Below are 27,615 nucleotides of genomic sequence, written 5' to 3' on the forward strand. Positions count from 1 at the left end.
TTGTTAGATTCTTATAATAATTATAAATGCTATAATTATCCCCATTTTACAGATGAAAAAACTGAGGCAGATTGAGGTGAGGTTACTTGCCTGCATTCACATATCTGGTTATTGTCTGAGGTCAGATTTTTCCTGACTCCAAGTCCAGCTCTTTATACAATGTGCTCTCAATGCTGATCATTATGGAAGCTTTAATCTATTCATTTTCCTACCTGGACAGGTTCACTTCTCTTTAGGCAATCTGTTGACCCTCCCAACTTCCTGTATTAGTACCATACTTAGTACAGATGGGCTCCAAAGCTCAGAGTTTGACCTCTCCAGTAGAAGCAATTATAAGCAGGCAGCACTATTCTCAACTCCAGAATTGTTTCCATAGTAGATCATGGAATGTAGTAACTTTGGCCCAAAATGTTTTGAATTAAATATTTCTCTCTCTCTCAAATATTAGTCTGTCTTTATTTCATCCACTTCTTCACTTTGGCTTTTACTTTTCAATTGATGTTTTCCCACTACATTTCTAAATAACGTCTGACTTTTCACTTTGATAGGTTGGAGAGGGTGATTTTCAGCTCCCATCTAAATGGGGAATGCAAAACTTAGTAAGTACAGTCATCCCAGGAACCAACTGGTGTGTCATCAAAGATCTCATCCTCTGGCAAATTGTTAGCCTCTTTGCTCACACAGTTAATGAGCCAACCGTATTTCAGTTAGTCGTCTGCCTTTTTCTTCACCTGGAAAATGAGCTTTTGGAAGGTAGATGCCAAATTCTTCTATGAGCCACTATGTTTCCCTTTGGGAAATGTATGCAAAAAAGAACATGGCTAAGGCTTTCTCCAATTCTGTCCTCTTCGTTTGCCATCTGGAAGAAAGAACATTCAGGACACCTGGGTTCTCTTCTCAGCTCAAGATTACCTTGCTTTAGAAAGGATACTAAACTTTGAGATAGAAGTTCTGGATTCAAATCTTAGCCCTAATTCTTGCTGATTGACTTTGGGTAAATTATTTGGCCTCTTACAACCTCTGCTACCTTTTCTGTAGGAAAGAGAATAATAATGCATGTATTTGCACACAATATAAAGCACATATTTCGTGTGCATGGTTATTGTAAGGAAAATACTTGGTAAACACTAAAGTGTCAAATACAGGTGAGAGCCCGGAGAGACCTCAATGTACATGGAAGATAGCCTTATCCCCATTTTGCATATCTCATGGAGACTTGGTAAACCTACCAGAAATACCCAAGGCCATATGGTGGTGATGGACTCTACCACTAGTCGCTTGTATTGCTCTTTTCACTACACCATTCTGGTGTTTTGCCCTCTCTAATACTAATTTTATAACTCTGAATCGTTACTTTTTTCTCTTTATGTCTCAGTTTTCTCATCAATAATAAATGATCTCTAAGGTCCTTTCCACTGCTAATACTCTATGTGCCAGATTTCCTTCCAGTGTAACATTCTAGAGTTATGTGATTCTATAGACGAGGGAGGAGGTAGTACCTTAACTGTTCAGTCATTTTTCAGTTACCTCAAACTGACTCCATTTGGGATTTTCTTGGCAAAGGTATTCAGTGGTTTGCCATTTCTTTCTGCAGCTCATTTTACAGATCAGGAAACTGAGGCAAACAGGGGTAAGTGACTTGCCCAGTTTCACACATCTAGTAAGTGTCTGAAGCTGAATTTGAACTCAAGATGATGAATCTCCCTGACTCCAGGGCTATCACTCTATTCGCTGAATCACTTAGCTGTTCAGGAACATTTAAACAAGATGAAAGTTGATGAAAATATAGTTCTCTCAAAAGACAACATGCCATATTCTCTGGCCCTGTGTCCAAGTCAGTGGAGGGTCGGTATCTAGCCACCACTTCTCAAGTCATGGCAGGAGTAAAAGAATTTGAACTTGAATTTGAATACTTGTCAGGTAAAGTATAAAAGGTATTCCTTTTGTAGACAGACTAGATGGTTGCTAAGGTCTGTTCCAGTTCTCAGATACTGTGATTTGGTGAAGTGAAGCCTTGACATCCTGATTTTTGGTTTTTCATCTTTGACTTGAACTGGAGTACAAGTCTAACTTAGCCCATTTCTCCTAGATCGGGAACCAACACTGCCACTACTAATATTCCTAGTTCTGTAATGTTTTAGAAGTACCATAATTTCATTGAGATTGAGATAGAAAGTCTCTTTTCTCTTTTCTTCCCTTCCCTTTCCTTTCCTTCTCTTTTCATTTTTCCCTCCCTCCTCACCTCCATGCCACATGGCTCTATAGCCATCTCACTAACTGTTTCACTACTATACAGGTACCATTCCCTCCTCTAATCCCCTACCCTGCTCTCCAGTTTTAGAACCATGGGCCATGATCAATTTAACTGTCTCATTTTTCTGCATTGGGAGAAGGGGATGAGAACACTACACACACACACACACACACACACACACACAGAGGCATTATACTAAATACAGAAAAAGATCATTTCATTTGATACTTATAACAATAGTTTGAAGAAGTTCCTATTATTATACCCATTTTTCTATTTGTAGAAACTGAGGGAGATAGAAGTTAAATTTGCCAGGGTCACATAGCTAGTTAGTTTCTAAGACAAGAAGATATCAATCTATCCCTCTGTGACTTCAGAAATTGACTTTCCAGTTGCAATTTTCCAAACTAAAGTTTTGCCACTGACCACCACTCTCTTATATGTGCTGCTTCCCCCATGATACTATAAACTCTTGAAAGACAGAACTCTCTTTTCAATAATAACTTTTTACCAGTGTTGCTATATGGCAAAGTGACCTGCAGTACTATAGCTTCTGAAGAACTAAAGATGAACATCACACAGAGGGAACTGGAGGGAATAATGTTGCGGTGAGCAGGTTGTACCATTTGAGGAACTCATGATAATAATAAAGACTGTCATTAAAGTATTTTATAATAAGAAGAGAATATGGTCAGGTCACATGTCAAGAGTGAGAGAAGACTTTGGACTTCTAGAATAATCTGTTGGTACCCTGATGATTTCAAGAAAAAGTCAAGAAGGCTCCAGCATGTTTGGGTTGTCCCTGAATAGTGAACTTTGGAGAAGTCATGGTCAAGGGTTGTATAGAATGAGCAAGAATGACTGGGATTCAGATTACAACAGTGGATGGCACTCCTAAATTAGAAATGGTAAAGTGATTGCATAGTGACAAAGCTGAGGTTCCCAAAGTAATATCCCAAAATAATCCCCTGAGTGAAAAACAGGCCAACCATTTATTGTGATGGAGCCATAAAAAAGCAATAGACATATAATCAATATGAGAGCTACATTTGAACCCAAGCATTTACCACTTGGCAAGTCACTTTACCCTTTGAGCTTCAGTTTCCTCAACTGTAAAACAGGGGAGGGGAACGGAATATGTGTGGTTCCTAGATCAAAAAGTCGTGAGGGAAAATAGTTTTTTTATAAGTGTTGTAGAAATGTGAGAGAGCCATCCTCAAAGCCTGGAATTTTTCAGTCTTGTCTGACTTTTATGACCCTATTTGGGGTTCTCTTGGCAAAGATACTGGAGTGCCTTACCATTTCCTTCTCCAGCTCATTTTACAAATGAGGAATTAAGGCAAACAAGGTTAGTGACTTTCCCAGGTTTTCTGAACTGTTGAATTAAGAAGCCAAGTTTTCTGACTTTAAATTTTATACTCTTTGCCATCACATCCTGCTTCTTTAGTCTTCAAAATGAAAATGTTTTTAGGTGTTTTGGGGCTTGGAAGGACACCAGTCTAGTAGAGGTGGAGAATGTGTACTGGAGAGATCAAATAGCTTTGAAGATATAGTTTACGTCCAAATGATAATGTCCAGATTATTGAAGTATAGTTTGAAGACTTTGGACATCTGTCAAGTAGGGAATGGAACTATATGAACAGAGGAGTGACATGAAGAAATTGGTGATTTAGGCTAATGTCTCTGCAGTATCAAGGGAGAGACTGGAGGCAGAGAGATGCAGTAGTGTTCTGGGCCTGATGTGGTAAGGGTCTGACTAGGATTTTTGATATAGGAGTGAGAGTATGTAGAGATACATTCAAGGGGAATTTCAAAGGAAAACCCCAACACGACTTTGTGACTGGTCACAGGAAGTCAAAGAAAAGGACGGGTCAATGGTGATACCAAGGTTTTGAACTTAAGGGAGTGGGAGGATGACAAATGTATTGACAGGGCAGTTAGAAAGAGTAGCCAGTTTGGAAGGGAAGATGTTGAGTTCTGTTTTGGAGGAACTCAATTTGAAGTGGTGTGAAGACTTCAGGCAAGAATTCAGGAGTCGTGGAGGAAAAAGTACATCATCAGTCTTGAGGTAATAATTGAGGTGATGAAACAATAAAGAATGAGAATGAAACATATTTGGGGCCAATTTAGGAGTTTGTATGGCTTGACCATGCATATTTGTTACAAAGATTTTGTTCTTCTCTCTCCCCTCTCTACCATTGTAGTGCCTTCCTTCTGTTCATTATCTCCAATTCATCCTATATTTATATTATCTGAACATAGTTGTTGTCGGTTGTCTCCCTATTAGACTGTAACTCCTTGAGAGCAGGGTTGTTCTTTTGTCTTTCGTTGTATCACCAGTGATTTAAAAAGTGCTTGACACATAGTCAGCAGTTAATAGAATTTATTTACTGACTTTAAAGGAAGTGGTGAAGATGGGAGGGAGAGAAAATGAATGTTAGGTAACTGGAAAAGTAAAATTTAATTAAAAACTCTTACCCATATTGCCTACCTCACCAGGTTATTCAGTTTCCTGTGAGATAGAATTACTATAAAGTACTTTACAAATTTTAAGATACTATACAACTATTATTATTATTCCAAAATGACATTGTCATTCATATTCAAGGATCTTTCATGTGCAGTACCATATAAAACATATACACTTCAGTGAAGAGATTAGAACAGCTATCATGTAGAACCAATAGGATATACATTTGTAATGTCTCCACTGTGACCACAGTATTAAGGTTGTTCAAAACAATTGACCTTTGCAGTCTGACTTCAGTGACCTGCTTCCCCAAATTGTTCTCAGGAGCAATACAAATTGGCTGTTGCTCACTTCAAAGACACATTGGTTAGCCAACTCATTATCATCAAGGTGAATGGCTGCGAAGACAAGTCATGGCTTTTGTCAAGAGATGGTTTAGTTCTTTCTCCTCCCTGATAATTTCTGCTTTCAGGCTCTCTCCCTGGTCTGAACTCTCCCTCTACAGGAAACCTGGTGGGATATGCTTGGCCTTTTGCCACTCCCTTTCTTGCCATCTGGAATAGCTCTTGATTCCCTCATCACCTCATTATTCTGTGATCTCCTTTTATATCTCATTTGCAGACTCTTCTGTCCTCCTTCTGTCTGACTCTTCCTTCTTTGCTGCTGCCAAAATGAGCTCAGTGCTGAAACCCTACAGGGATGCTTAGTGATGAAGCCTATGTTAAAGATACAGGTCTAACTCCCACGGTCTATCTTGTTAACCACTGATAGCTCCTTAGGGAAGGGTTGGCTAGACACAAGATAAGTAGAAAATAACCAGCAAGTCTAGTTATGGTTGAGAATAAGATAACATAAGCCAGCAATGTAGAGTTTTTGTTTTATTTTTTTAAGTTATGATTCTGGCCTAGAGATGGAGGAAATCTAGGTTCCAGGACCATTTCTCCCTCTGATTTATTGTACCTAGTTTTTGGAGAGAGAGAGAGAGAGAGAGAGAGAGAGAGAGAGAGAGAGAGAGAGAGAGAGAGAGAGAGAAAGAGGAAGAAGGAGGGGAAGAAAGAAGGGAAGGACAAGGAGGAGAGGTTTCTGTCCTGAATTTCATTCTTTTATCTCCATTTGCCAGAAGTATTCCACAGGTATCTCAAATTCAGCATATCTAAAACAGAATTCATCTTTCCCCATCCCCCTCACATTCTATCCTTTTTCCTAACTTCTCTTTCTGTTATGAGTGCCATTATCCTTTTGGTTACCAAGGTTCACAACCTTGGAATCACCTTCGACTCTTTTCTGCTCCTAACCTCTCCATATCTAATTAGGTGCCTAATTGTTTCAATTATAACTCCACATCTCTCAATCTGTCTTCATTCTACACACATGACCACCCCACACCCCTACCGTAGTTCAGCTATCACTTATCAGTACTATTGCAACAACATGCTAATTGGTCTGTTTACCTTCAGTATGTCTTCTCTGCAATCCATGTTTCACACAGATGCCAAAATGATTCTCATAGAACAAGATCTGACCAAGTCATTCCCCTGCTTAAGAAACTTTCAGTGGTTCTCTCTTGCCAACTGAACAAAATATAGCCTTCTCTGTCTGGCATTTAAACCCTTTTACTGTCTAGCTCCAGGCTATCTTTCTAATGTAAATGAATATTAATCTCTGCCATATACTCTAAATTCCAGTCCAGCTAGCCTGTAGTTTCCCAGATTTTACATCCTATCTCCAGTCTCCATGCCTGGGAAGGTCTTAATAACTCTGCTTCTCAGAATCACTAGATTCCTTCAAGCTTCAGCTTGTGTTGCATTGTACATAAGGTCTCATCTAATCCTCAAATATTACTTCATATTTGCTTTGTATTTGCATTTAGGTATCTGTGTATCCTTTATTTAGTAGAATGTTAAAGTTCCTGAGGAACAGGAACTTCTTTTTTTGTTTCTGCATTCCAACCTTCTAGTATAGTGTCTAGCATGTAGCATGAGGCTTAATAAATGTTGAATGAATGTGAAATGAATATAAATATTCTACCAGAAGTCCCTTCTCTTTTAAAACTTTTCTGATTTTTTTTTCAGGTCTCTATCCGGCTGGATGGAGAGAACAAAGCTGTGGAGTATAATGCTGTAGGGGTGATGAAGGATGCAGTGCGGGTGGTCTTCCGGGGTGTGCCAGTCAGTGACTTGTTTGACCGAAACTGGCACAAGATTGCTCTCAGCATTCAAGCCAAGAATGTGTCCCTCTACATTGACTGCAAGCTGGTACAGACACTGCCCATTGAAGAGAGAGAAAACATTGACATCCAGGGAAAGACCGTGATTGGCAAGCGCCTCTATGACAGTGTGCCAATTGACGTGAGTTCCCTTCTGCCTAATGAAACCCCAGTGCAACCAACTGTCATGGCTTTGGGCCTCCAGAATAGCCTTTGTGAGGTTTACTAGGCTTATGAAATCTTCTATGAATTCATGAACATGGTCACATAAATAGTCAATGAGAATGAATGTGAATGATACCCTGCCGCCCAAAGCAGTTATAATATGGTGGGGGAGGGAGGGGAACAAATAAAAAACCTAGGTGTGGAATTAGGGGACCTCAGTTCAAATCCTGACTACACTGTGACTTCTGCTAATTAATATTTTATTAATGATTTAGAAAAAGACATATATAGCATTAGTACCAAATTTGTAAATGATACAAATACTAGGAGAGGTAACATACTGTATCAGCAAGGACCCTAGCATACACAGGAGGGCCTGCTGTACAGGTTCTTAGATCTTCTTTTCTAAAAGGAAAGGCAACTTTTGAGGGGTCGACAATCACTTTAATCAAGCACATATATCATTCACTTAATTCAGGGGAAAACGTCAGCACCCTAAACTTCCGAGAAAATACAAACAGAGAAATAAAGATCGACCAACTGACGGGGCTTCCATCTGTCTGACTGTAAGCAATACGTACATCACAGATCAACAGAGAGATCTGTCTGACCATACGTACTTAGTTACCAGAGAGAGAAGCACCCACATCTGGATTTTCAAAGCCAGGAGGAGGAAGAGGGGCTCTTAGTGGCTGCCCAGAGTCTCACCTGGCCAAACAAACACTTCCAATGAGTAAGCCCCAAAGTAAAACCCCACCCCAGAGTCTTTATACACTTTTCAGAGCCAGAGGGCATTACAACCCTGGAGAACCAGAACCTCCTTAGAAAATTAACAAAATGCAGAAGCCTCTCTAATCAACCTTCCTTTAGTGGGCCAGCCCATTAATGGATGGGGAAGATCTTTAACTCTCATTAGCATTACACAACCTGGATGATAGGATGCAAAAAATATTAACAGGCTACAAGGATGGACTCTTATAAGTAAATGAAAGGTAAAAATTAGGAATGTGGGATGCAATAGTCAGAAATCTCTTTCTGGACCAAATAGTAATTGAGCTAACCTTGCTGAACATGGAGGAATTCAAGAGGTGCAAAGAAAAATGAAGGAAGGAAGGCATTCAGATAAATGATGGGAAAAGAGGTATAGGCAACACTGCATAAGGTAGGAATAGCCATGCCAAAGTCTGGTGATCATTTCGTGCCTCGTTTTCCTCTCTATTCCTTGGTTTTTTGTCTATGTTCTTTACTCACAAGAAGAACAGTGTTATCACCTTCTGCTCCCCTTGCCCCAAGACAAAGTTAAGAAGAAAAAGAGAGGATGGAAGAGGAGAAGGGAGAGGAGAGCAGGAGATGAAAGGAGAGGAGAGGGGGAGGGAGGGGAGGAGATAAGAAGAGGAGAGGAGAAAAAGAGGAGAAGGGAAGAAAGTGGAGAGGAAGGTGCCTCAGAAGATTTTTGTGTTATTAAACCTCATCTATCACTTCCACTCTAGTCATATTATATGCCATGTTCCAAAACAGATTTCTTCTTGAACCTATGCATAAATCTATTTCTGCCTCTCAGATCCTGATAATTAGAATCAGTGGGGCAGCTAGCTGGTGCAGTGGATAGAGCACCAGTGCAAGAGTCAGGAGGACCTGAGTTCAAATCTTACCTCAGACACTTGACACTCACTAGCTGTGTGACCTTGGGTAAGTCACTTAACCCCAGTTGCCTCATTGTGGGTCATCTCCAGTCATCCTGATGAACATCTGGTCACTGGACTCAGATGGCTCTGGAGGAGAAGTGAGGCTGGTGACCTGCACAACCCTCACTCACTCAAAACAAAGTCAAGTGCAAGTCATGTCATTATATCTCTGATGGCATGGTCTTCTTTGGCAATGAAGGACGAGCACAATTAGAGTCAATATAATTATTTCCCTTGGTTTCTTTAGTTTAAAACAAATCTGAGGACCATTGGCAGTGTTCTTTTTTTTAAAGGGACAAATCAATTCTAAATTAAGGAGGAGCTACCCTGTTAACAAACAGAAAACTACCTTTTTGACTCACACTTAAGATTTTGTCAGTTTTAAAGCACCATTGAAAGGCACATGATTGGTAGTCACAGATTATTAGAAGACAGTAATTATTCCCTTCCAGCACTAACATTTTTTGACACTGTAACTTTAAATTATTATTTAAAGGTAAAGTATTAGAATGAGACATAGCCTTGGCCTTGAGGAAGCTGACAGGAGAGTAGGAGAGAATAGATATGCACATTAATAAGTAGAGTTTATTTCTTCTCAAGCACTGAGCTGCCCTTCCAGGAGGAAGAATTCACTATTAGAGCATGCCAGTTTTGTTTTTGCTAATTCTCCCTAGCTCGGTATGGAGTGCCATGACATTAACAAGAGGTGACTGTCATTTAACCTGTCTGTTGCTCATCCTTCCTTTTAAGCAGATATCTGGCCACTCCCAAGCCTTGTTCTGCTTCAGCAAACAGGGAGCAGACCATGCTAATGAAGCATCATTATTATTTTAGCTAACTTAACTGCCTGTGAAGTGAGTAAGGGACATTTTTAGCCCTTTAGAGTTTTTTGAAAGTTTCTCTGCTTGTCTTATCAAGGAAGACTTCATGACCTTACTGCAGTTGCTTCAAAACTCCAGCTTGAAGGATCTAGGATTTGGTCTTTGCAACTCTCTAGATTATAGCTCATGCATTAAACAGGATGACGAATGAGTTGGATTTTGTGTTTGTTTTTTCAGAGAGGAAAGAAAAAGCACAAAGGAACATTGTAAATACTCTATTTGAATTTAACTTAAGCTTGATTTTCACAACTGAAAAGTATTCACAGAATCACATGGATTAGTTATTTGGAAACAACATGAATTTTTACTCATGAAACTGTACCATGAAAATTTATAGGCAAGATGGTCCTTACATTAAGGAACATTGGATTTAGAATCAGATACCTGGGTGTGAATCCTCCCTCTGCTACTACCTCTGTGACCTCAGTCAAGTCACAAGTTATCTGAGCTCTGTTTTCCTCATCTGTAAGATAAGACAGTTTGATGAAATAACCTGTACTTTTTGTAGGTTCTAAAAATCCCATGATACTAGGGTCAGTTAGGCAGACGCATGTAAATTTCAACCTGAAACTGACCTTAAAGCACACTTTAATCCCTTCATTTTATAGATAAAGAAACTGACACCCCTCCCAAGTGGTCCATAAAATGAAAGAAAGTGGGATACTTGATCTCTAAAGCTCTCTCTACAACCAGTGATACAATAATTCTATGTACAGAGGCTAAGTGACATCAGACTTCTTGGTGATGCAAAGCTAACCTTCTGGGTGACTCAGTAGGGATGCAAAAAGCTTTTGACAGAATAAAATGCCAGGCTGAATCTAATAAGGTGAAATTTAAGGATAAGAATAGGATCTAGACCTGTGATTTCATTAGCATGAGGAGCTCCCAGTTGAGGAAATACTCTGTACCCATGCAGGCTGGTGCCTTTTCAACAATTTATAGAAAATTGTCTGTAGTACTGAGGGTTTAAGTGAGTTGCCCAGGCAGCTTAGTTAATATATGTAAGATTCTAGGTCTTATGTAATGTATGTAAGATGCCAAGATATCAGGTCTTCCTGACTTTAAGACTGGCTCTCTACCGCTATACGAACTTATCTCTCACACTGAAATTTTATATGAATAAATATGACTTAAGATTAAAAAAAAGAAAGAAAAGAAGAAAATCAACTTCACAAATTCAAAATATGTGGCACAGTAGATAGAGCTCTGGGTCTGGAGTCAGGAAGACCTTAGTTCAAATCTGGCCTCAAATACTTCCTAGCTATGTGACTCTGGGCATGTCACTTAACTTCTGCTTGCCTCAGTTTGCTCATCTATAAGATGGTGATATAATAGCAAGTACCTCCTAAGGTTGTTGGGAGAATCAAATGAGATAATTGGAAAGCACTTAGCATAGTGTCCGGCCTATAGTAAAAATGCTATATAAATGTTCGCTATTTGTTATTATTGTTAGTATTATTATTTAAATATATCCGAAGTTGTTTTGTGCAGTCCAATCGTAATGTGAATCAACAGGGAGATATGACAGCTATGGGAGCTGAAACAGAGATAACAACTAAATAAGTCCAACTTCATCTTAGACTACATTAAATGAAGTATAATGTCTTCTCACGTATTTTGGCAATACCAAATATCCCAAAAGTCTTAGTGTAGTTTTAGCTATGAAAGTAAATAGAATAACTCTAATCTGTCTTCTCTGTTGCAACCTTTCAAAAACCTGAAGAATGCTAGCATACTTTAAACTATTCAAGTAGAAAATTGCAGTAAGACTTTGGGGACATGCTTTATATGGAATATTATGCTGTCTTCTGGGCACTACATTTTAGGTACGATAGTCATAAGGTCTAAAGTGTCTAGAGGAGGGCAAGCACAATAGTCAAAGACTGAAGAGGTTAAGGTTCTCTGGGGTACGTTGAAGGAGATGTGATTGCTTAGGCTGATGTGGAAAAGATTTGGGGGGATGGGAAGAGGAGGAAAGTGCACAAAGAGCATGGTAGCTGCTGCCTTCAGCTTGTCACATAGAAGAAGGAGAAGATTTGTTCTCCTTTGCCCCCCAAACAGAATTAATAGCAGTAGATAGATCTTCCAGAGAGCTAGTTTTAGGTTGCATACAAGGAAAAAGCTTACTAATGATTAAAATTATAATAAAAATAAAATTAGAAAAAAAAATGCTTTGGGAGCCAGTGGGATATCTGTTATTTGATGTCATTACAAGAAGAAACTGGATAACCATTAACTGGAGATGATAAGAAGGGATTCTTATTCAGGTAAAAGTCAGCCTTGAGCAGTTAGGTGGCGCAGTAGATAGAGCACCAGGCCTGGAATTGGGAAGACCTGAGTTCTAATATGGCCTCGGACACATACTGGCTGCATGACCCTGGGCAAGTCTTTCACCCTTGTTTACTCTAATTTTCTCATCCATAAAATAATCTGGAGAAGGAAAGGTAAACCACTCCACTATCTTTATAAAGAAAACCCCAAATGGAATCACAAAGAATTGGGCAAGACTGAAAATCCACTCAATCACAACAATAACAAGAGTTATCCTTAGATGGTTTCTGTGATCCCTTCCAATTCTGAGAGTCTGGATTCTCTAATTTCAAATTACCTCACTTGGAGATATACAGAATCCCTGGAATACTCCATCTTCTCAAATAAAGAAAATTGTTCAGGATAACGTCCTATATCTCTATACTACTTTATAGAGAGTATCAGATTTGATCCTTACAACAAATTTGTGAGGTAAGAGGTACAATTCTCTACATGGCCTTACCTAGTTTCTTCTTGTCACTATTATCTCCTATAATAACTCTTAAAATTCTCTCATTTAATATCTCAGTTTCCTTATTTATAATATGAAGAAATTAGACTGGATGATATCTCTGAGGTCCTTTCTGATATTAATACCCTAACATTCTAAGTTTTCGTTTTCCCCATTTTAAAGACAAGGAGCTAATATGGTTCACACCAAAACACCCAACACCACCAAAACATATGGTTCACATGAAAACACTACCTAAATTTGGGACCTGAATCCAGACCCAGTGCTGAGTATTTTACCCTAAATTACTGGGTTCTTTCTCCCTCTGGCCTTCTTCTTTTCAACGCAAGCATTGCCCTGGGTCTAGAATGGTGAGTGGCTGTAGCCAGGGGTGGGGATGATGTCTTTGGCCCAATCCTTGATACTTCCCTTCAGGGGATGCTAGAGCTGACTTAAACTAGTTTTTCTTGTTAAAATTTCAGTGTGACCATTTATATTTTTGGAAACCAGTAAGCACTCCAAATCAGAGCTTTATTATTTTTTTGATTATAAATTGTCAAGACTTAAGAAAGCGATGGAGAAATATTAATAATGTGATATGTCCTGTGTCCATTTTTCCCCCCAGAACAAATTGTTAAATATGCCAACACATGGCTACCTCTCTCCCTTTTTGTTGTCCACAGGTACAAACCCCCATCCCTATCTTCAAATTTATGTCCCCTTTGTCCAAATGAAAACTTGGGTGGCCTCTCCACACCTTTAGATATGGGAAGAGCATTTGTGAATCTGGGAATCTTGTGAATTCAGGAAGCAGTGACCAATTCCTAATCCTTTTCCTGTGGTTAGCTTCCCTGATACTACATGATCTGACTTGACCCTGACCTGAGCTGGCTTGGCCCTATCAGTCTAGCCTTCTATTATTTTGCATCACCAATCCAACTGATAAAACTGTAGAGAGATGAAAATAAGCCCATATTTCTGAGATGATATCTTGATATGTCATTGTTTTACTAGGCCCTGGTGCCTCATTGCTCTTGGTCAAGCCTAGGCCAAAGCAATTCCATTTTTTATAGAAAACACAAAATCATGGAAACACAGACACTTAGCTGAAGAGCAGAGAAAAAAATGCCATTTGTCTTTTGCCCCCAGAGTTATGAAGTAGCATTTAAAGTGGTGCTCAGTCCGGAAACCAGCTGCGTTCTCTTGGCTTAACACTGACTTAGAATCTCAAGTCTAAACAGGAATTTATTTCTATGGGTGAGACAGACTTCATTTCTGGCTTACTACTCATCTTCTCAACAGGGAAGAGTCTTTAACATGGAAACAAAACAACTGAGTGGCGATAGGGGCATTGGTAGTGAGAGAATGTGAGATTTTTTTCCTTCCTCAAAAATATGAAGGATAATAGTAGAAAAGAGTTTAAATACGTGACTAATTTCTTGTCAGGGGTTACAAATGGCATACTTGCTTACATGTTAAATTAGATACTTGCTGGAGTCCCTCCTACTGCAGGGTTTCTGTGATTTTCATCATCCAAACTCTTTCTTTTGAGACTGTTCTAATTTATAAGCAATCTTTTTCTCTTACATTGAGTTAAAAATATCCTCTTATGCCTGACCTGTCACCACCTGATGCAACAAACTACAATACCTCCCTTTTACTTCTAGGATCAAAGAGAACATTTTCCATTAGATTCTTAAAGACCCTCAAACCTGGTCTCTTCCTACCTTTGCAGTGTTCTTAGACAGCTGTCTTCTATATCCCATAAATCCCTACCTATAGAACACCAACTCTTTGGTGATAGTTAGGAGCCTACTTTTTCCTTGGAAAAGTCCCTTCACTAGGCCTCATTTTCTGCCTGTAAGACAAAAAAAAAATTTATCATCTTTTTACTTCCTACCTCAGAAGCGCTATTGTGAGTTTCTGATGATATAATAGAAGTATTTTGTGACTGATAATGCCACTAAAATGAAGGTATATGATGTACTTTAAATAGATTTCATGTGTGACAATGAAATATTATAATGTGCGATTATTTTGTCAGAAGGCACTGTTGCTTTACCCATGCTATAACAAGATGCATGACATAATGAGGTATCTAGTAAAGCATTTCATGGAATGATGGACTTACTACATGCCTTAGGACATAGCCTATCAGGAAGGAGAATGCACAATGTTAAAAGTGGAAAGAAATTTGGGGCATAAAAGATTTAATTTGGAAAAAACTCTTGGAATGTAAAATATTAGAATATAGAATATTAATATGGAGGAGACCTTATATCATAGAACATTAAAGCTGGAAGGATTTTTGAAACATAGTATATTATAATATAGAATATTAGAGGTAAAGGGACCTCAGTTCATACAACATTAAATCTGAGAGGACTCTTAAAATGAAAAATATTAGAATATAGAATGTTAGAGATGAAAAATGGAATGTGAGAAAATAGGACATAAGATAGAATATATTGGAAGGACATTAGAAATCATTTAGCTCAATATTCTCATTTTATACATGAGGAAACTGACATCCAGTGAGGGGAAGTAACCTGTGCAGGGTCATATAGTCAGTGGAAGAGTTGAAGAGTTCAAAGAACCAATCAGTAAACAAGTATTTATTAAATACCTGCTATATACCAGGCACTGGGGGGATTTAGGGTGTATAAATACTTATTTATTGATTGATAGGGCCTGCAAAATACTTTACATAGGTTAACCCATTTGATCTGCAAAATAACCCTGGGAGGTAAGTGCTATTATTATTTTCATTTTACAGATGAGGAAATGGAGGGAGCCAGAGGTTAGATGACTTGCCTAGGGTCTCAGAGTTAGGGGATGTCAGAGGCAGGATCTGAGCTCAGGTGTTTCTGACTCCAAACCCAGTAATCTGTCCTGTTTGATACTTAAATGCCTAAACAAATACAAAGGCTCAAATGGTGCTTACTTTCAGTATTCGCAATTATGGATCAGATCTTGATATAGTTAGATGGTTTTGGAAATGGTCAACACTATCCCCAGTGGAGTGCCCCAGAATTCTTTACTTGGCTGTGTACTTTTTAACAGTTGCTTTAAATCAGTGATTGAGATATAGGTGTAGAAAGCATTGTTATTAAATTTTCAGATGACATCAAACTTGGAGGGAGAACAAACATTTTGTATGACAAAGTCAGGATCCAAAAATGTCTTGACAAGTTAGAACATTTGACTGAAGGTAAAGCGATGAAAAAGAACTCAGTCAAATGTAAAGTCTTCCTAGAAATCCAATTCACAAATGAAAGACAGGCGAATCATGATTAGAAATCGGTGGTTTGTAAAGTATACAGGGATTTTGGTAGAAGGTAAACTTACCATGAGTTAACACTGTGATAGAACAGCCAAAACAACCTACAATATAAGAGGTATAGCTTCCAGGAAGAAGGAACGATCCACTACTCTACCCTATATATACCACAACTGAAATTATGTTTAGTTCTTAACATAATATTTCAAGAAGAGTATTGGTAAAGTAGAGATTTTATATATATATATATAGGGGAAAGTCCCACTGTACATATATGTATGCATCTATATGTACTTATGCTTATTACAAGGAATTGTTATTTCTCTTTCTTTTTTAATGAGGTAAGAAGTGGAAGGAAAGGAAAATACATTTCTTTTAATTAAAAACATTAAAAAGAGAAATACTACAGAAATAAAATGTTTCAGATGATGAGGTCACCATATTGTTAGTTTTACTTAATTGTCTTACTTTGTTACAAGAGACTTTTTGAGGAGAGCAGTCTGTTTGATGAAGGGTCTAATGTTCATGTCATGCGGGGATCACTGAAGAAGACTCTGGAGAAGAGAAACCATGGGGTACATGTTAGCTCTCTCCTAGTATTTGCAGAACTTTCATATGGAGCAAGAAATAGACTTGTTCTGCTTAGGCCCAGAAGTAGGGCAGAGCTAGGACAAATGAGTCAGGGTTGAAGAGATAAGTTTAAGGAAAAACTTCCTAACAATTAAAGCTATCCAAAAATGGCGTGGGCTACTTCAGGAGGTGGAGCAATAAAGTAATGACTCATGTATAAGTGCTATAGGGCTTACAAAGCGACTTCCTGACAATAACCCTATAAGATAGGCAGTACACATTTTAGGTAGGCTGTATAAATGTTAATATTCCCATTTTATAGATAAAGAAACTGAAAAACAAGGAGATTGCCATTTGCTCAAGGTTATACAGAAATATCAGAGCTGTGATTGGAATCAAGTCTTCCCTTGATTCAAGGTCAATACCCTTTCTTCCATATTGTCTCTTTGGCAGAACTGTGATGAAAATGGTTTGGTAAATATTAAAGGGCTGTTTTTGCTTTGTTTTCTGATCCTGTGATTTTACTGGTGCAGGGAACTCCTTGTGAGGAAATCCCTTCTACAGGTACACATCAGCAACTACTTTGCAGTGTGATGTGTTTGAGATATTTCTTGGAAACTGACCACATAGCCAACCAGAGATATACTGTTAGTACATGTCAGAGATGGGATTTGAACTCAGGTGTGGTTAAATCTGAGTTTGGTTCTATGTGCACTAGATAACAGTGTCTGTCACAGCTCTAGAAAAAGGTGATTTGCTATTATTAGCATTCTTTCCATGGTGTATGGAAGTATTTCCTCTCAACAACCCTGCAGGAACAGGAATACATGTACCTGTACAATCCCCGTTTTACAGAAGAAGCAGCTTGGGTGGCTAAAAAGACTTGCACAATGTGTCAAGCATATTCATTGTCAAAGTAGGGAATCAAGTCTATATCATGGGATCATCGATGTGGAGTTGGAAGAGACCTCAGAGTCCTTCTAGTCCAACCTGGTCATATTACAAATTAGAAAACTGAGGCACAGAGTGGTGAAAAATGAGTCACCCAAGAGCAACCATGAAGAGATGGGAATTGAATCTAGGCTCTTGGAATCCAGAGTCAATGTTTGTTTCATGCAACACACTCCACTCTAATCCAGTGCTTTTCTCACTATAGCACATACATCTCCTTTTTATAGACCATGACTCCTCCTGTTGAAAAACTTAAAATCTAGATAGAGGGAGAAGACGAAACCACCTTCTTGTGTGAGCATTTTCTTTGGCAAGTTATGCAAAATAGTATATAAAATCATGTTGTCAAATATTATTTTTGTTGTTACTGTCTAGTGGTTTTTAGGTCATGTCCCACTCTTTGTGACCCCCTTTTGGGGTTCTCTTGGCAAAGATCCTGAAGTGGTTTGCCATTTCCTTCTCCAGCCCATTTTACAGATGAGGAAACTGAAGCACATAGAGTTGAGACTTGCCCAGGGTCACACAGTTAGTAAATGTCTGTGGCCAGATTTAAACTTAGGAAGATGAGTCTTCCTGGTTTCAGACCCAGCACTCTATCCATGTGCAATGTAGCTGCACCATCACATATTATATATTAAATTATATATTATTATATTGTACAGGTAGTATGGGCTTCAGAGGAGGAGAGAGATAATTGTGGGTCCAGAGCCAGGGAAGGCTTTCTGAAAGAGGGAACCTGAAAAATGGCACTCAGAGATGATGGATGCATTTGTATTTCAACCTGTCTGGGACTGATCATCTCTTCTTCCTTTTCAGTTTGATCTGCAGCGCATAGTGATTTATTGTGACTCTCGACATGCTGAATTGGAAACCTGCTGTGACATCCCTTCAGGACCGGTAAGATATAATGTCCACAAAACAAGATATGACTTTAAATGAAAGCTGGAGAAATTTCAGTCAAACAGGGATAGTTCCTCCCTGACCATTAGGGCAATACATTCATTTACTCATTTTTTCATTCAGTTATTATTTTAAGTACTTGCTGTATGCATGTCTTTTTCTAGGTATTGTGGTGAATAAAAAGATGATTGATACAGTGTCCTTGTCTTCACAAAGCTTCCTTCTATTCTAGAAGTAGAGCTAAGATGATATCACATTATGTGCTTAGATGGTTTGCATTTCCTTACAATAACAACTCTATGAGGCAAACAATAGGGAACTCTTCATCTCCATTTTACGTAAGAGGAAACTGAGAGATGAGACGATTTGCCCAAGGTCACAAAGTTTATGACTAAACTGATTCAACCCAATATCTCTTAATTCCAAATCTCATGCTCTTTCCACTATATTACCATTATACCTGTTCACAATTAATTTGCCCAAGGTCACATAGGCAGAATCGAAGAGCCATGTTTGGCACCCAAGTTTCACTTGTGTTATCAACCCCCATTTCCACAAAGACAAGAGTTAACCAATGTTTTTTGGTCCAAATCAGGCTGTACTTCTTTCCTTATATATTGTGTATACTAATTCTTAGTGTAGTCTATAATCAGTGTTATTTTTTAGTTCCTCCTGGTATACTTTTGCCTGTCAAAGCAATCTTTTTTTAGGAATGAAACTTCTACTCAATGCCAGCCTATATCAAGCCTTTGTTGGGGTCCTAACACTGTGAGAGAAGAGAAGATTCAGTCCCTGCCTTTCAAGAGCATAAATATGGAAGAAAAGAGTTGTAACTTTGCCTTTTCCATAGTACAGTTATTTTCTGATGTGCCCTCACCTTCCTTGTAGGAGAGAAAAACAATGAACCCAAATTTCCCCGTCTCTGACAGCTTGTGGAACATTCTTCTCCAGTAATCTCCCACCTCTCTGTTGAGAGCGGGAATGAGTGTTTCATCGTTTGCTCTCCCAGATAAGGATTTATCGTAGCATTTAATCTGAGTTTAGCTGCTGTTGTTTTTGTTATTATAGTTTCTGTATGTTTTTCTTGTAATTTTTTTTCACTTATGGTCCATGACTCTTCCCTCGTTTCTAAGAATTCCTTATATCAATTTCTTATAATGCAATATCATGTTGCTATGCAAATTTGCCACAATTTTTTATTTATTTCCCCAATGGAGGGGCATTCATTTTATTTTCCTTTAATTGCTTCTGTTTTTCTATGACAAAAGAAAGAGCTTAAAATCTTTGCCTTTCCAAGTATCTATATCCAAAAAAGAACAAATTTCTCTCCTGTGAGATTTCATGGTACTATGTGTCCTCTCAGTTTAGGCACGTAATATGTTGTAGCTCTTTATGGGTTACCCCTCCCACTAACTAGACTTCTGGAGAAACTGCATGATATAGAATTAAGAAATCTGGTTTTTAGTCCAAACTATAACCTTGTTTTTGAACCTCTACCACACACACACACACACAGATACACAGATATATGACTTTGCAAGTCCCTTAACATCTCTCTGCTTTTCCTTCTTCAGTGCCAGGTGACTGTCATCACAGAAGCCCCTCTACCAGAAACACAACCCACCATTGGCAGCGAGCAGATCGGCTTTCTGAGGACCATCAATTGTTCTTGTCCTGCTGGGGAAAAGGTGCTCTTATGACTTCTTCTCCTTCTTCCTAAAGCAAGAGTCACTGTTGGTGATGTTTTCCACTAGAATAGTTTCAGCTCTCAAAAGAAATTTACTTATCATTTGCATTCTTTTAGGTCAGAGAATATAGCCCAGTACATGGTCATTATGGGGTCATCCTTCTACTTCCTTTTTTAAATTGGTAACATCAGATATTTGTTATCTGTACATACAAGTATATACATCCAAGGTCATATAATGGGTACTGGGGAATAGGATGACACCATCATGACTCCTGCTTTCAAAGAACTAGCAATTAATTAATTAGAAGAACTACACATCTCACCGTTAGCAATCTAATGTACATCTGCAGATCATTGTAATGGATTCCTAGCCTGTTATAAGTAGGGAAACTGCTGACTTTGTGATTAAATCTATACCTTTAATTCTCTAAAGGTGTTTTTCTCCCCACTGATTTTTTGGGGCTCATTACTGTAGGATATTTCCACCAGTATACAACTCAGTTAAAAGGAAAAAAATAATTTGTTTGAATATAAAAATAAAAACTATGAAATGAATTATGATTTTAATGTGGTCACATGGTTATCTCTTATCTTTCCTCTCTTTCCCTTATTTGGACATAACAAGCAGCTAAACTTTGTTTATAATTATCTAAGTTAATTATTATATATCTCCTATTTCTAATTTAACAGTCAAATGAGCTATTCTAAAAAGCACTAAATAGAATGCTTTTCCTTGTGGGTAGTTCTCAGCAGTTTCTTCACCAAAGTCATATTGGAACAGGAATCTCTCTGCAACAAATAGATCAGCAGTGACGTGATAGAGAAGTGTTTACTAGCCACTTTATATATCATGAATTCATTTCGTAGAGGAGAATGAAATATAAGGGTAGGAGAAATTTGTCTAAGGATGCCGAGGGTCAGCATGAGTAGATTAGGCTCTTTTAGAAGGGTAGAGCTGAAATGAGACTTAAGAGATGTCCTTTTCTGAACTACTTATATCAGCATTTGGAGAACGCTAACCTGAAGGGTTTCACTAAATGCAATTGGCTTTCATAAGACCTGCTTCCTCATTATCCTTTCTCTTTATCTACTCTACTTTACCCTACCCCAAATCAACACCATCTTTCCTTGCCTCATTGCCACTATAGTTCCTTCATAGTCCTTAGCACAGTCCCTGCAATGTAGTAGGCACTTAGTAAATGTATTTATATTATATGTATATTCATATATTATATGTAGTGTTTATAGACAGTGTATATGTATACACTGTATATAATATTTATATTATATATGCAATATCTATATGTTGTATATATAATAAATAAAAAATTGTTGCCAAGATAATTGCCTAATTTTATGACTGTTTCAGATAAGAGAGGAGCATAGTTGAAAGTCAGTATCCAGCAGAGTTAATTTTGGGAGACAGAAGTACTGACTCTAAAGATAGCTCTTTGACTGTGGTCAATTCAATTCACCTTCCACTGTCTTCTCTTTTAAATTAGAAGAGAAATGTTAGAACTACACATCTCACAGGACCGTTGTGGGGAAGGCTTAGCTAAGTGGGACAATAGTTAGAATAGTAGGGCTGGAGTCAGGAAAACCTGAGTTCATATCCAACTTCAGACACTATCTATGTGATCCTGGACATTTATTTAATCTCTGTTTTCCTCAGTTTATTCATCTGAAAAATGGGGATAATAATAGTACTTACCTTACAGAGTTATTGTGAGGATTAAATGAGACGTTTTAAAGTTTAGCATGAAATTTGGCACTTAGCAAGTGTTATATAAATGTTGGAAAATGGGATAATGCTGCTGCTGGTGAAGCTGATAATATACCTCAGAGGGCTTCAGTTACAGGAATTGTTTCCATTCATAATAATAAAAACACCAGATTTAGATGATGGCGCATCTTCAGGGTTGGTGTTTGGGTTGATAATATAAACAGCGGTTACAGTTAGTACTACCGTGTTGAACATCACTTAACTTGTCCAGTCCAGGGAAAACACTCAGGCTTTGAGGTTTATAGATGAACCAGTCATTTTTTTTCTAGTTTTTGTGAGTCGATAGAATCACAAAGACCATCTGATATGAATTCCCCCATATTTTCTGCTTTAAATTAAGAAACCAAAATAATAGATATCTAGCTGCCAAGCAATTTTGCTCAGCACCCATCACCACACACAAGCAGGCAGCACATTTAAAACCTATGAAGTCAGCAAAAAGCAATTTTTTTGAGAGTTCACTCTCAGTGCTCTCCCTTGCACTGGCTTATATGACTTCAGTGGATTTTAGAAGGCTAATAAGCACAGTAAGGAATTCTAAGGGTATGTCTGATAAAAATATATCCTTTTTCTTACCTTCTCTAGGTAGATAAGCTTATCTAGGCCTATCAAACGATCAACAAGTCTTAATTAAATGCCTATTATGTGCATAGTGCCAGATATAGCCCCATAGGGGCTGGAGGGTATAAAAGAAAGAAAAATTACTGTCCCTTTCCAGGTAAATGTGCAAGAACTGTTCTTATTCCTGTCAATAATTATGTGTGTGCCCGTGTTTTCACAATCACCCCCATAATAATAACAATTTACATTTAGTATAGTAATTTACGGTTTACAAAACATTTTCTTCATAGTAACTCTGAATTAGGTATTATAGTTACCATTTTGCAGATCAGGAAGCTGACGCTCTAAGATAAAGCCTCCCTGCCCCTCATTATACAGTAAGCATTGCATAGCAAGGATCTGAACCCAGAACTCTTGATTCTCTAAGTCTTCCATATTATCCACTATGTTTATACTGCTTCTTTTAACTACTAAGGGATAAGACAGATTTCTAGATTTCCAGCTGAGGTCTCAGGTTTCCTAAGATCAGTTAAACAGAGCCCTCTGAGGTGGGCATGCCTTCTTATGATAGTGCATGAATGTGTTAACAATAGTAAAACCAGTTGACATCTATATAGTACTGCAAAATTATATATATATATATGTATAATATACATATGTATATAATCACATTTGACCTTCACATTAACCCTATGAAGTAGAAGTAGGTTCTAGTATGATCCCCATTACACAGTTGAGACAATTGAGGCAAACAGAGGTAAAATAACTTGTCCACACTTGGTCACATAGCTTGTGTTTGAGGCAGAATTTGAATGACCCTCTCTCCACTGTGTCACCTACCTGTCAATGTAAATACAAATGCAAAAGGGTCACGTGGTCAGTCATCTTGGACTTTAAGAAAATGACTGAAATTAGCATATAGAAAGCAACATTAGTTTCATTAGTGCCTGATGATCATCTAAGACCTACCAAATTCAGCTCAACATTGGGAGAGACACCAGACCACCTGTCAGCACTTTGGGGGAGTTCTGTATTAGAATTTAATCAAGAACTTGAGATCATTTCCATATCTCTCTTGGTTTCCCTCATTTCACTGTCTCTTCTATGATATTCATTTTTGTCCCTTAAGCAATTTTCAAAAAAAAATTATCTCTTCTAAGACTTAGCAATTTGTCCATATGCAAAAAAATGTTTATCCATTTGGAATCAATTGTATGACAATTCAGTTAAGAAAAATGCTACAAAACCTACATGTTATGTGTTTAGTATCTATCTTCAGCACTCACTCATTGAACTCTTCCTATGTGTAAGATGCTAGGTGTGATTGAATGTTAGACAGTAGGTCTTTGTCATGCTAAAATGGGGGAGGGAAGATATTTACATGTGTAATTAACATAGTACTGATCAGATATAACCTTGAAATTGCAGCCAGTGGGTTTTACCATCTGGGCAGTATCCAGCTAACACCACCAACTCTCAGTACTGTATAGGTTTACTTCCATTTGGGTTTAATTGTGTATTGGACAGTAGAGAAGCTAGCATTGAGTGAAAGGGCATAATGTGTAATTAAAACTTAACTATGCCTTTGTCTTTGTTCCCATAGGGTGAGAGGGGCATCGAGGGACCACGAGGTCTCAAGGTCAGTATCCATGAAATCTGTTCTTTTTTAGATACTTGAGAAGTAAAACAGAAAACTTATATCCATGTGAGTAGTTATTATCTTTGTTCTTCCCGCTTGCTGTTCAGTTGAATTCAGAAAGAAATGGTCTTAGGTCAAGTTGTTATCCTTACAGTTCCTTCATGTTTAATATGGGTCAGATTGTTTTGCATTGGGTAAAATGATTGATTTTTGTAATTGAGTATAAATTATTGAATGTAGGTGCTTCTAAGTCTCCACTGAAAGAAGTAGCTTACAAGTAGTATCTCATTTGGTCTTCATAATAACTCTAGGAGGTAGGTGCTGTTATTATCTTCATGTCAGTGTTGAGGAAATTGTGGCAAAGAGGTTAGAAGACTTGCCCAGGGTCACATAGTTAGCAAATATCTGAAGCCCATTCAGTGAATGGGCATTGCCTCACTTTAGGTGACTATCTGAAAAGGCCTTAGCCTAAAAGGTCAGGGTCTCCCATTGCATCCTGGGCTGTCTCCAGTCATCCTGATGAATATCTAGATATAGATGGCTCAGGAGGAGAAAGTGAGGCTGGTGACGTGCCCAGCCCTCCCTCACTCAATACAAAGTCAAGTGCAAGTCATGTCATCATTTCTCTGATGTCATGGGCTTCTTCAGAAATGAGGGACAAACACAACAAGTACAACAACATAATTATATGCTCTCCCCACATCTTTCCCCAGTGCCTCCCTATTGAATTTAGAACAAAATTCTGCTTAGTATTAGCAGTTTTCCTCCAGCCTACCTCTCTAGACTTATTTTACATTATGCTACCCTCTTCCTTCTCTCAGTCTGTTCTCAAACCAAACCAGATTACTTGTTTTTTCCCCAAATTTATATTGCTATCTCTCATCTCCATTTTTTTTGTTCAGGCTATACCTCATGTTTTAAATGGCATCCTTCCTCACACTCACCTCTTAAAATCCTGAACTTTCTTCAAGAATAAACTTACATAGTATCCTTAAGGCAAGCCTTTTCTGGTCCCTGTAGTTATTAGGGCTTTTCTTCTTCCTCCTCAAACTGCCATGTAATAGTCATGTCATGACTATTATCTGTTTATAAATTGTATACTATCCTACCCTTATCAGGTTAGGAGGTAAAGTCCTTGATAATAAAGTCTGTTTATCGTGTTTCCTTTATGTCCTTGTTGCCTAATGCAACACCTCCCTTGCACATGGTAGCTTCTTGATCAATGCTTTTTAGACTAGTGTGAACTATGCCATATTCTGATTCATTGTGGATCATCGTCATCATGCCTTTCCTGACAGTACCAAAATCCCTGTATGCTTCATGCTCATAGTCTTTTGGAGATTTTAAATAGTATCTGAGGGGATCAAGTGGTCATATAGTTGAGCCTAGAGAGTTGTTTTCAACAATGAATGTTCCTAGAATATATCAAACATCATTAAATTTAGTGACATTCCTTTTAGAGGCAAGTCTCAAGAATAAGTCATTTCTATGCAGCAAGGGGCATTTGATCCTCTCCTGATTGAATCTATAGTCACATATATAGTCCAACAACCTTCATTATTCACACACACACACACACACACACACACACAGATTTGGATTCATAGACTATTAGAATTGACAGACAACTTTGATGTGAATTCACTCCCTCGTGTTCATAGAGATCATCTAGTCAGACCTCCTCATTATACAGAGGAAGAATCTGAAAACTAGAGTGGAGAAGCAATTTGCTGAAGGTCATAGGGTTTATTAGTGACATAGCCAAGACTCGGACCCAGGTGTCCAGAACATTTTCCACCATCCGATTTGTTTCTGTTCAGTCATTTCAGTCTTATTTGACTCTTTGTGATCCCATTTGGGCTTTTCTTGGCAAAGATACTGGAGTTTGCCATTTCCTTCTTCAAGTCATTTAAAAATGAAGAAACTGAGACAAATAGAGTTAAGTGACTTGTCCAGGATCACATAGTTAAAAGTATATGAAGCCAAATTTTAGTTCAGGTCTTTCTGACTCCAGGCCTGGTGGTCTATCCATTGTACCACCTACCAGCCTTATTACTGTGTCATACCTCTTCCGTGGCTTTCCTCTCTCCTCTTTTATCCATCCTTTACAGCCTCATCCTAATATACTTACTTAAAAATCAGGTTTCCTAACTTTTTTAAACAATGATAGGATAGCAATAATGTAATATGATATTATGATAGTAATGAGAGTTGTCTAAGAAGCAGATAAAGATCTGGCCTTGGGGTCAGAAAGATTTAGGTTCAAGATGCACCTCTGACACTCTGGCTTTGTGACCCTGGCCAATGACTCCCAATTTCACATGCAGCCCTAAAAGTCTTAAGTCACAGAATAGGTACAGGTTGTAACTACTGTACAGCTGGACATTAATCATTGAAGAAGGACCCCACTGGGAATTCCCTGCTATTGTAATCATATTCCATAACAATAATAATAACACATTATTCCTAACATTTATAGTGCTACACTACTTAGAATCTTTTAACATGCATTATTTTACTTGGTTCTCAACAAAAACCTTCTGAGGTTAATATCCTCAGGCTAACATTTATTACTTGTGTGACTTTGAGCAGCTTATTTTACCTATCAGGCCTCAGGTTTCTCATCTGCAAAATGGGCAAAAAAAAAATTCTGTTCCCCTTTCAATAGATTATTGCAAGGACCAAATAATTGCATGTGAAAAGGTGGCTCCCCTCATAATCGTGAGGTTATTATGAAGGAGGAAGTTTATGGTTATTACTTTGTTAATTTTACCAGTGACAAAACTGAGGCTGTATGTGAAAAGATTACTCATGCTAATTATGAGGTTATTGTGGAGGAAGAAGGATTTTTTTTTTTATCTTTTCATTTTATGGATGAGAAAACTGATGCTCACAGAGGTGCAGTAATCTGTTGAAGGCCATACAGATGATTAATGTTAGAGCCAGGACAAGAACCCCAAGACTCCTGACGAAAAATTCAGTTCTTCTTCTACAACACCTAAAATTTCAGGAATAATGAGATAAAGGCCACAAGGTGTGAGGATTTGGATGTGTTTGAAATACTCTGTTTTGATGGGACCCCTAAAAAGCAGCAAGCTTCATGTTTCATTTCTGTTTGTCTCTGTCTTCCCCTACTCTCTCCATGCTTCTCTTTCTTTAGCCTTCTCTTTCTACTTCTAGATAGCTGATGACACCGTGGATGGAGCTCTGGGCCTGGAGTCAGGAAAACCTGACTTCAGAAGTCCTCAAATCAGGCCTCAGACTTTTACTGTCTGGGTGATCCTAGAGAAGTCATTTAACCTCTGCCTGCCTCAGTTTCCTTATCTGTAAAATGGGGATAATAACAGCATCTATCTCCCAGGGTTATTGTGATGATCAAGTGAGATACCAATTATGAAGTTATTAGCATAGTACCTGGCACATATTAGGCATTTAATAAATGTTTCTTTCTTTCTTTGTTTCCTTCTTCCTATCTACTCCTCCTCCTCTCACTTATGCTACTTTATTCTCCCCTCTTCCTTTTCCTTTCCCCTACTTTATTTCCCCCTTCTTTTCTTTTACCTTTCTCTCTTCACTCTTTCTTTGCCCTGCCCTGTACCCCTTCCTTTTCTCTCTAACATCCTACCATTCTCTTTCTCTGTCTCTTTGCCTCTGTATTTCCATCTCATTCTTTCTGCTTTTCCTTCCTTATACCTTTTTCCTATTCTCACCCTTCTCTTTTACCCCACAATCCCTCCCCTGTTCATCCTTACTTCTCTCCTTTTCTCCTCTACTTCTTGTCAATTTCTCTTCCTTCTGTCACATACACACATACACACA

At 38.2% G+C, this 27,615-nt stretch overlaps 1 protein-coding gene across 1 annotated transcript in view; it reads left to right on the plus strand.

The window, feature by feature from the left end:
• The window catches only part of COL22A1 (collagen type XXII alpha 1 chain), a 627,027-nt gene that overhangs the window by 219,340 nt on the left and 380,072 nt on the right, over nt 1-27,615 (plus strand). Inside the window, exons 7-10 of the mRNA XM_072602989.1 lie at nt 6,797-7,072; nt 18,040-18,120; nt 19,698-19,811; nt 23,761-23,796. Coding sequence (XP_072459090.1) covers nt 6,797-7,072; nt 18,040-18,120; nt 19,698-19,811; nt 23,761-23,796 — 507 coding nt within the window. The remainder of the gene's footprint in view (nt 1-6,796; nt 7,073-18,039; nt 18,121-19,697; nt 19,812-23,760; nt 23,797-27,615) is intronic.

The sequence above is a fragment of the Notamacropus eugenii genome, chromosome 4 (assembly GCF_028372415.1).
Source record: "Notamacropus eugenii isolate mMacEug1 chromosome 4, mMacEug1.pri_v2, whole genome shotgun sequence".
Lineage (NCBI taxonomy): Eukaryota > Metazoa > Chordata > Mammalia > Diprotodontia > Macropodidae > Notamacropus > Notamacropus eugenii.